This window comes from Frankliniella occidentalis, unplaced genomic scaffold, assembly GCF_000697945.3.
Source record: "Frankliniella occidentalis isolate FOCC.00 unplaced genomic scaffold, Focc_3.1 Scaffold6, whole genome shotgun sequence".
Classification (NCBI taxonomy): Eukaryota; Metazoa; Arthropoda; class Insecta; order Thysanoptera; family Thripidae; genus Frankliniella; species Frankliniella occidentalis.
This window is the reverse complement of record NW_026267136.1, coordinates 1859893-1870531: the sequence shown is the minus strand read 5'-3', so window position 1 is coordinate 1870531 and position 10639 is coordinate 1859893. Positions and strand designations below refer to the sequence as shown.

The following is a 10639-nucleotide window of genomic DNA, read 5'->3' as shown; positions in this document are numbered from 1 at the left end:
GGGGGGGGGGAGGCAGAGGCATACTATTTATACACTACACAACATTTAAGTGGGACAGCAGAAGCAGAAAGCAAACATGGATGAATACAAGTGGCGTGATTTCTTCAGTGATAATCATAAGGTTGACGTTTTTCAGAAATGTTCCTTTATTCCTCTTTTTTTAAGTTGTTTGTCTCAAGATTTTGATTGTAGTCTATCTTCATGTTAAGTAACTTGGTCTACTCTACCACATTACCAACCTTTTTGTTTTTTTAATAGGTGGGTGCTGCTGATCTTGAATCTAAATCTGTCAGTTTAAGAAATATTCTGCAGGAGGAATTTGCTCCTAATAGCGGCTACATATCTCGAACTTTCAAACATCTTGCCCAAGTCTACAATCTCAGGAAATTTGACTATCCTACTATCAATGAATCAGTAAGGTTTGATTTTGTCTGAACTAACGTGTCTAAATTAAATTTAATGTTCTAAATTTGAATATGTTTTATTCAACAGGTGTTAAAAGATGAACGTTTGAAGGAAGCAATTGAGCACACTGCCAAAGACCAATGTAATCAAAGAGGAGAAACAAGTCAAGATGCCCTCAACAAATTAATTCATCAACATGAACTAAGAGCAAAACGTCTTTTAGATGACATGCGATCAAAACTTTCTGATCTTCTCTTGAGGTCTGCTATTTATCACAATTTTTACTATCTTGTCACATTGCTATGATTTTCTTTAAACTTCATCCTTTATGTTGCAGAGTTACATCATGGGTGATGTTGAAAGTGTTGCCTTGCTTTTTGACATCAGTTGTGGTACATCCCAGTCAAGTGGAGATGTTGCAGAAAGCTGGACGAAGTGGTTTGCCGTTAATCTTTTTACCACTTCACCGGTCTCATCTTGACTACATTCTTGTCACTTTCATTCTATTGAATATTGATGTCAAATCTCCTATGGTAGCAGCTGGAGACAATCTGAAGATTCCAGTATTTGGGTACTACATTTGCAATTATGTTTTATTTACAATCACAATTCTACTGATACTGAAATTTTGGATCAATCAACCTCTTTTTTGTCCTCAATTTCTTTCTAGTGGGCTTCTACGTGGTCTTGGTGCTTTTTTTATTAAGAGGCGAATGGACCCTGTTGCTGGACGGCGCGATACTGTCTACCGTGCTGTACTTCACACTTACATGATGCACTCTCTGCGTGCTGGTCACAATTTGGAGTTTTTTGCTGAAGGAGGGCGCACAAGGACAGGGAAAGCGTGCATGCCAAAGGGTAATTATTACAGTTTTGGATTAATAATACGTTGGAGTTTTGTCTGCTTCTAGCAAGTACTTATAACATCTCTCCATTTTGTGTTTTTAAGGAGGTCTTCTGAGTGTTATTGTGGATGCTTACATGGATGGAACTGTCGAGGATGCTTTGTTGGTTCCTGTTAGTCTGAACTATGAGAAACTTGTTGATGGAAATTTTACCCGAGAACAAATGGGCCAACCTAAGCAGATGGAATCATTCACATCTGCCATAAGAGGTATCTGGAAAACATTGACATCTAATTATGGCTCATGCCGCATTGACTTCAACCAACCATTCTCCCTTCAGGTATTTAAAAAAAAAAAAAACATCTTAATTTCAATATGTATATTTAAATTTCCTTTTTAAGTATCCTGTAAATTATTTATGTCTATTTTGTGCAGGACATGATAAAGTCATTCCAGCAATCTCAGATATCACATCTGCGAAGAAATGTGCTTGGTGATGAAGATGAGGAGGAACATCAAAAGTCGAAGAGAAATGGAAAGAGAGTGCTGCAATCTACACCATCTAGCTCCTCTTTGTATGGTACTGATGTAGTTGTGGAAGAGCACAGGCAATTAGTAGAAAGCATTGCTAGACATGTTATTCACGGTAAGCATACTTTTCTCTACTAATACCTAGTGTTTTCCTTACAGCAAGCTCTTAATCCTTTTTCTTTTCTTGTTTCTCTGAACAGATTGCACAAAATCAACTGCAGTTATGACAACCAACATTGTTTCATTTCTTCTTCTTTCCTCATTCCGTGATGGTGCACCCATTGAAGAAATAGCTATTGCACTAGACAATTTGAGGAAGGAATTGGAATGGTCCGGAAGGGATTGCGGGTTCTCAGGAGATTCCGTGGATGTAATTAATTATACAGTAAGTTTTACTTTACACATTACATAAATACTTTTTATTTATTCAAAGTTTCTTTCTCAATGTTATATCATTGCCTTGTTCTCACTTCAAGGTTGAGCTATTAGGAACTAATCTTGTGAAAAAAGAAAAACAAGTATTAAACGGACAAGAGAAAACATTAGTTAAACCTATTACTTCTCTGCCAAATGTCATAGAACTAGCATACTATAGTAATGGACTGCTTTCACACTTTGCCATTGAATCTGCTCTAGGTAAGTGAATTAAATGAACCATTAAAAATTATCTCTTGTGACACACTGCCATGAAAGATTTTTCTTTTTTTTATAGCCACAGCAATAGTCTCCCTTATTGAATATGACCCAACTAGCCCTACAGCAGAAGTTGTTGAGAAAAAGAAATTCACTCATGAACAAATTTTGGAACGGACCAAAGAAGTGTGTGATGTCCTTCAATTAGAATTTATTTTTGCCAAAGCTTGTCAAAATCTTGATTCTCTCATAAGTGAAGCTATTCAAGTCATGATAGAAAAAGAGATCTTAAGCACTGAACAGGTTTGTTTTCTATTTAACTTGTGCTTAAACAATTTGTCCTTTTTTTACTTTTCTTTCTAATTAAACATTTAATTGACAGGAAATGTATACTGAAGAACAAGAATGGGGTAATCGGTATGCTAAAACCATGGAAGACAGTGATGAGGAGTTTGAGGAAAATCCAGGCCCTCCTTATGAAGTGTGTAAAACTATTCATACCTGTACTAATAATTTTACTCTATTTTTAATCAACTGTGTATTTATGATCAATTCCTCTTCCCATTTTTTAAGGTTAATGTTAACAACAAGGAGTCAATGAAGACACTAATGGGCCGTGAATGCCTTGTGCGGCCTCTTATTGATACTTATATTGTAACAGCTATGTCTCTGAGGTTCCTAGTTGATCAAGAAGTTACTGAAAGGGATTTGATGAAGAAAATCCTGAGTGAGGTCCAGTTGCAGCTTGACCAGGGATTTATTAATCATGGTAATACATTTATTACTTCTGCTTATGCTGCTCTTGTTACCACCTTCATGGAAATGCTTTACCTAATGTTTTATCTTTTTCCGATATTGCAGCTGAGAGTGTGTCTACAGACTCAATCAAAAATGCTTTAAAACTGTTTGAGCGATGGGGTGTAGTGGAATGTCATACTCAAGATCGCATCAAGCTATATTATTTAAGTCCTGATTTTGATAAGATAGAGAGTTTATTGGAAGTTGTAAACCACATTGGGCAGTACAAAATCAACTTCCAGAATGAAGAAGCAGTAAAGCCAACTCCTTGATTCAAAATTCTACTGACACTTTAACTATAAGACTGGCTGTGTTTGTATCAGAACCTGATATTTTCTAATCTGAAATTTAAGTTTGGGTTAAGAGCCAATATGTAATATTTAGTTAATATTTATTGGTTCCTGAAGGCTCTGTATGATTTATAACTTACTGGAGTCAGTGGGAACTGTGACTTTTGTTCTGAAAAGTTTCATGCTTCAAATAGTATTTTCCAGTTAATGTTTATTTTCTTTTACATGTTTTACACCTTGAATACCAGGGTCAGTCAATTAAAGTTGTATGACACCTTCAAAACAGTTTGTTTCTTTTGCCATTTTCCGTTTTGCTTTTTAGGTTTTCATTATAGTACGTAATTCTGTACCAATTCATCAAGCCCTGATAATTGTCTTGATTTTTTCATAGGTCAATGGCATTTATTGTACCTTGTTCTACTGTCAGATATAGGTGTTATGTTATCGCAAAAGTAAACTCAAAGAACTTATCTTGTAATGTTCTAGTCTTTGTATAGATTGTGTGTGAGTACGTATGAATTTGTGTGTTTGCATATGTGTGATTGTTCCAAGGTGTCTTATGAGATTTTTTAATTGTTTTCCCATGTGTGATATTCTTCAGTTATCATAGCTGAAAGCCTTTTAAAATCTTTACACCTAGATGTGTCGGTGTAACAGGCATAGTCCATAAGTGCTATAAGTTTATTGGTCTTTTCTTTAATTTATTTTCATTCTGACTCTGAGTCATGTTAGCCTCGTAAACTTTGACCAATTTTAATTTTGTTTCAACTGGTATTTGCTGTGCATATCTAATATCCTCTGAGGTTGGGGCCAAAATCAACATAGTTTGTCAATTTGGAAGAGAGAATAATGTGAGACTGCATTTGCATTGGTTTCTGTACTTTTGTATATTCTTAATCTTAACTTCGGAATCAGCACTGAAATATTTTTATCATGAAGTGCTCTCTAACTTAAAGAGGCATGCTGTATGTCCAGCAACCTCAATATTGTAATGACTGACTCTTTCCAGAAATCCTTTTCCTTTCTATGACTTGGGAAAAATTTATGTGCGTACATGGTTTGTTCAGTTGTGCCATCTGTGTTTCTACTTTTTTAAACAAATTTCCATTTCCGCTTTTGGAAGTTATGAATTAGCTTTCATAGTTTAATTTTTCTGTACATTCCACACAGGTCAGAAAAGCTAATGTATATAGTTAGAAAATACTTTTGAATGGGGAATTTGTTTTCATGAACATGAGCCATCATCTTTCTTGTGTGTGTACAAAATTATAGGCTGCTAATTGAATTGAGAGTTAAAAACTAGAAATAAACTAGTTTCATTAGTTGGCTTCTACTAGACATGAATACTGTTCTGTTAGTGTAAGTCCATACAAGTTGTGATTTGTTGTTTTAAGTGTGTCACGAATGATTTATTTTTTCCTCTGATAAAATGTCTTGTAACTGCTGTTACTAAATATAACATTTTTACTCGTTCTTTATGCTCTTTCTCTCATTTTGGTAAAAATTAGCAAGTTCATGGTATGAAGTGTAGTAAGTAGCCTACCCCCAACAAACACAATCAGAAGTACAGAGTATGCTCACAGTACACAACAGTCGTTTGGGCATTGGTGATCTTAAGGTGCTCCGGAATATTTTGTAGATGTACTGTAAGGCATGCATACTCGAACCACTCGAACGGTGCCGTTGACGCTTGGCTAGCAACAACCCTGATTGTAGTTAAATGGTTGTAGTAAGACCGACTCAGCTACATGGCAGCTTTATCTTGTCTTCTTTGCAGTTGGTTCCGATGATGCTGCCATGTGGCCATGTCAATCATAGCTACAACCGTTTAGCTACAAGCAGCTTCATGATCAATACTTTTGCCGATTTAAAACCATTTTGTTTTTAGCTAAGCCGTGGTTTATGATGTAATCAAAGGTAAATAAAAAGCAGTGAAGTTGCAATGTTTATAAAGTTGACCTTTAATTATTTTACTTTATCACAGGAAAATTTACTCATAGTAAAGTTGCAAGTTATGCTGTTAAACTTCCAATTTTTTCTAATTTTGCCTCTAAACTTAAGAACTGAGGCAACAGAGCTTCATCAACTTGCCCTGTGAGAAGGTCTAGACGTTGTTGCTGAAAAACAAAAATGCATTAACTATAGAGAGGCACATTTTATGAAAAAAATGGAAAAAGATTATTGAAACTACTGTACCTTTATTTTTGTCAAGGTCGATTTCAGAGAAAGTTTTGCTGACGATAAAACAGACATAGCCTGTTTGTTATCGGAATTTTTACCAGCATAAGCCATAGACACTAGAAGATGCAAAAAAAAAGGAGAGTTTTTCAAGTGAGATAAAAATAAAGCAGCATTAAGTTGCACCTAGAATTCATTGGTAATTTATACTCTGTACCATTTGCTAGTTCATCACTGAGTTCAATGATTCGAAGGCAATTCTCATTATCATTGACCCAAGCGGCATCAGCAATTGCACTGCGGTGTGCTTTCTGAAGGTGTTGTACACCTCTAAACTCCGACTCAGGAGTAGCATTTGGCATAGCACATGTTAATCTAGAATAAATTTGCCACACTTTCCAGTTGTTTGTCACCTTTTAAAATAGAAAAAAAAACATAATATAAAAAAAGTTTAATAATATACCGGTATTTCAGTATGAAATATTTAAGTACCTGAGCTGTGATTCTCCCAAAAAGAGTCAATGATTTATCTAGAAGTCTTCCACAGGGTTCCCCATCACAGTCTGGCAAATTATCAATAATGGCTCTTCCTAAAATCTCTAAAACTTCAACATCCGCATGCTTTTGTTTAAGATCTAAGATGCGATGATAAGCTCGAATAACCTTTTAAAGAGGGGATTGTTTTTAAGACAGATAATTCAAACAATCTCTAAACTAAAAACAGAATATACCTACTTCATCCATCACAGCACAATCCAAACTAACTAACAAAAAGTTCTCCCACACCCGCCAGTTTTCAAAATCCCATTTTAATGCTTCTTGAAGAGCTTTCCATGCCCTATTTTTCTGCCCAAGTTTCACATATGCTTTGGATAAATTGTTCCAGGCTTCAAAGTTCTGAAAAACAGCAAAATATGTTAAGAGTCTACGGCTAGACAATCAAGTATCTCCTACTCATTTCAATCAAAAACTGGCAAAATTCGACTTACTTCAGGATCTAAGAAACAGCAACGACGATATGCTGTTGCAGCCGTAGTCCAATCTTCATGTTGAAGGGAAGCATACCCGAGTTGGAACCAAAGTGTTGTTTGCAGTGAATTGTGAGCCAAAGATTCTTTGAGATGAGGGATTGCATTTTCATACTATGAATAAGAATAAGAAATGGAGACATAGTGGTATTTAACAATTTAAATATTACGCTTAATAAATGTTCTAGTACCTGCTTTCTGTGGAAGAAATAAAGCCCCCAGTGCCTCTGAGCTCTGGCACTTCTCTGGTTGCTAAGATTCCACGCCTTTTCATAGTACTCAACATTATCAGTTGCATCACCTAATAAGCACCATAGTTTCACGGTCTCTTTTTTATCTAGCTCTTGTCTGATAATTTCTTCAGCCTATTTGTTAACATTGGATTTTTAATGAGATACTGTAAGAAGCACTAATAAGAAGACAAGTAGATGGAATTAACTTACCTTATGTCTTAATTTCAGATGATTGTAACATGCAATTACTTGTTCCCAACAATGCAAACGCAAGTAGATGTCAAGTGCACTGTTAATGCAACCAAGGGAGATTAGCAAATTGGCTAGCTCCTCTTCTAAACACCACCAAGGCTTCATATAAGAACAGAAAATCATAAATAGACGCTGCCAAGGGCCAGGAGTGTTGGCATTAACAGCATCTACAAGCACCTGAACACAAAAAAAAAATAGATTAGATTCAATGAAAGACAGAAGCTACACCATAGTGCAAAAAATAATATATACCTGGGCTTGAGTCATAGAGCGTTCCACTGTGCGGGAATGATTAGATTCGATCTTTGAACGAAACATGAGGCATGTGAGCTGAAAACTCCACACTTGAGGTTGGCTCAACAGGCACTGTAGATAAATTTAAAACATCAGAAACAGGTTCATTATATTTGTTTACCTTTTTTAAACTATTCTATAGGTAAAAGTACTTTTAAGTTAGAATTAGTGTTTTACCGTTAAATAGGCAAGAAGTTCCTCATCAGCCAGTTTGTCTTTTGGCTGGCATTTTTGAGTTTGGACACTGTTAAAATGTAAATGCAGCATTATGAAAAACAAGGATCAATACAAGTTTTAGATTAGAGAGGTAACCATGAACTTACAATGAACTAAGAACACAGGCCTGCTGCAAAGGAGTTAGATCACCATATTTTCCATCACCTGTGTTGCTAAAGGCTATTTTATCTAATCGAACTTCATCATCAAGTTTTAAGTCCTGTAAATATAAAATAAGTAGGTTTTGTAATTATTATATTCATGTAGAAATAATTAATAACCAGACATGGATGAGTAAACTTTATACTTTAGGCAAATCTTCTAGAGGAAGCTTAGGAGTCGTTGTTTTCAGTTCAGAAGACTGAACATCTAGCATGAGTTGGGCAAGATCACGTTGTTGGAATCTTGTTCTTTTCCCAAGTGCACCTGGTGAGACATTATTAAGACCATCAGAATAAAATCATGTATTAAAATTACTATGCAAGACATAAGTGACACTTGAAACAAAATTGTATACCAGTAAGGTTGATATTGAGGCCCGCAGACACAAGGGCAATTGACAGAACCTGCTCAGAGGGTTGAACTTCATGATAGAACAAATGCATCTGAGTTAACTCTAAATGTAATAATACATTTAATTCTTTCTCCTTTCTCAAATCTTCACACTGCTGTAGTTTTTCTTTTAAAACATACAGTTCATCATGAAGCACAGGTGATTTCTCTTCCAAAATTTGCTGATGAATGAACAAGCATCGAAATCTCCACCACCACAAAGAACTCTTGAAAATAAATTTACAAAATAAACAACACAACTTAATTTGTTATTATTGAAAACTGAGGGGAAAAATATTAACTCTGTGAAGTCTTTCATTACTTACCTCTAAATTTGGAAGTTCAGTGAGAAGAGCTGCCCGTGCCAGCACCAGCAATTCAGGGTGTCTGGTGACACTCACTAGAGATTCTCCATCAAGAACTAAATTTGATATGATTTGATTACTGAAGTCTTCGTCTAACTCTAAATATTTTATGTGCGTCTGTAACCACTGCAAACTACAAAAGGACATATTGATTTCCATTTTAAACTATTACATAGACAATTTCATATACATCCATAAGAAAGAAAGGTTTACAACAAATGAAAATGTCTCACCTCTCATCAACAGCAGGGCCAGTCCAGTTGTCTTCAATGAATTTAAGAAGAGCAGATATGCCAATGACAAGTATTTGAAACTGACTGAAACATTAAGCATATCATGGTAGATTCTAAAGATAAAAACAAAACTAATTCGACTGTAGACAGGGCAATTACCACTCGATTGAGGTGTTTGCTTCCAACCAGCAGCTGATGGCTTTCTTCAAACTGCTTTCAATGTCCTTATTATCATAAAATTGTGGGAAATTGGCAAATAATTCGGTGGTGAAAGGTGAATTTAAAACCTTTGAGAGGTTGCCATTCGACAGAAGATGGTTAGCGTTGCCATTTTCACCTAGTAGGGCAGATCAAGCAAATGAAAAGCTGCTATTGCACAATAAATAAATTTGTTTTCAGATACACTGAAATCTTTGGATTTTGCTCAAAATCACACACAACAAACAACAGAAACAAAGGTTAAAAAAAAACAAAAACTAAAAACAAAATTACACCTATGACACTAAGGCTTTTTGTATATTTATGGTATTATTAAAATGTTTGTTCATAATTATTTTGTATCTAAATTAAGGCATTAAGGCACTCTTACATACCAAATAATTCATTTCCTGATAAAAGAAGCAATGACTTTTCTAAACTCTTGGAGTAGAGATTTGACGAATCCATGATAAGATGCTCTTTTAGGTTTACGAAGGTCAAAGAACCGTTATTCCTTTTTAATAAACAAAGATGAAGTAAACATAACCTGCGTGTGTCCACATGGAGCGCCCGCACTCGGTGGTGTCGGCTGCCGCCATATTGCCGCACCGTATTGCTATTGCTGTCGGTACTGCAGAGGCTAGGAGGAAAGCTTGATACAAGAAACTTCGCATGCAGTTGGAAACCTATTGCCTGAAGCTGGAGAGGTGCCTAAAGTGAGGCGTGTTTCGATGGCGCAACTGTGTTGGTGTTCTAGCGAAGAATGGCTCGTCCCCTGGAATGTTCATCGAAGTATTGTCTCTATAGCTCAGTCGGTAGCGCGTCCGCCTAACGCGTAGGAGGTCGTCGGTTCGAATCTCCGTCGATCTGAAAATTTTCTCAGGCCACCAAATGCCAAATTGACATCAAACCCGTCATTTCACCACGTTCTTCTCGTGGAGTTCCGACGGCGTAGTGGCTACCGACCGTCCTGGTGAAACTGCGTCGAAGGTGTCGAAGGATTCGGCTCTGGGCCAGGGTTCGACTCACGGCGTAAAGCGGGTCGCGTGGGAGTTCCCTCGCGAAAGCTAAGCGAAAACTTAGCGCAGCGCTCCTGGACGCCCGCCGCCGCACTCGGGCGAGCACGTGTCCGGACGTCGTGTCTCACGGGCACGCGGGTGCAACGGCCCCGTGCATATCTTGCGCCTTGCATGCAGGCAACCACCCCAACACTTTGCCGCCTCGCCGCCCCCTCCGCTAGCAGAAGACCCGGCCCGGCACCGGCAGCCAGCCGAGTGAAGCCTCCCCACCGCTCCTCCCCGCGTCCGGCGGCGCCCGCCCGCACCCGAGCCAGCGAGGGAGCCGGCCGGCCGGCGACGCGTCAGTCTGCTTGGAATCTCCTGCCGGTGTGTGTGTGTCACTCGTGTGTCGCTCTTGCGCGTAGTCAAGTCGGTCAATTAATTGAAGTTAAATCATCGGTCGCACCTGCACTTCCGTTGCTGTCACACCATGGCATCGGAAATGTATTCAGCCCGCAAGGTGAGTGCCGTAACGACCCACTGCCACTGTACACATGTACCACAGGGCCCAACAGTGCCGTACGGCCGGG

At 37.7% G+C, this 10639-nt stretch overlaps 2 protein-coding genes across 2 annotated transcripts in view; one reads left to right on the top strand and one right to left on the bottom strand.

Annotated features, from left to right (window-relative positions):
- The window catches only part of LOC113218133 (glycerol-3-phosphate acyltransferase 1, mitochondrial), a gene marked incomplete in the record, with an annotated part of 9537 nt that extends 4557 nt beyond the window's left edge, over positions 1-4980 (top strand). The window contains 12 exon segments of the mRNA XM_052270578.1: positions 259-414; positions 493-665; positions 743-976; positions 1076-1263; positions 1355-1590; positions 1686-1896; positions 1982-2166; positions 2258-2417; positions 2494-2717; positions 2797-2895; positions 2988-3183; positions 3276-4980. Coding sequence (XP_052126538.1) covers positions 259-414; positions 493-665; positions 743-976; positions 1076-1263; positions 1355-1590; positions 1686-1896; positions 1982-2166; positions 2258-2417; positions 2494-2717; positions 2797-2895; positions 2988-3183; positions 3276-3484 — 2271 coding nt within the window.
- Positions 4981-5439: 459 nt separating this feature from the next.
- Positions 5440-9654, bottom strand: LOC113218134 (tetratricopeptide repeat protein 27). Its single transcript, XM_026438353.2, has 17 exons — positions 9447-9654; positions 9013-9190; positions 8854-8937; positions 8582-8753; positions 8221-8482; positions 8011-8129; positions 7811-7923; positions 7665-7731; positions 7446-7559; positions 7152-7370; positions 6900-7073; positions 6670-6822; positions 6416-6577; positions 6173-6343; positions 5898-6093; positions 5699-5799; positions 5440-5619 (listed from the first exon to the last, which is right to left on the bottom strand). The coding sequence occupies exons 1-17, from the start codon at positions 9517-9519 to the stop codon at positions 5515-5517; spliced, it is 2463 nt and encodes an 820-aa protein (XP_026294138.1). The 5' UTR covers positions 9520-9654; the 3' UTR covers positions 5440-5514.
- Between the last annotated feature and the right edge of the window lie 985 nt (positions 9655-10639).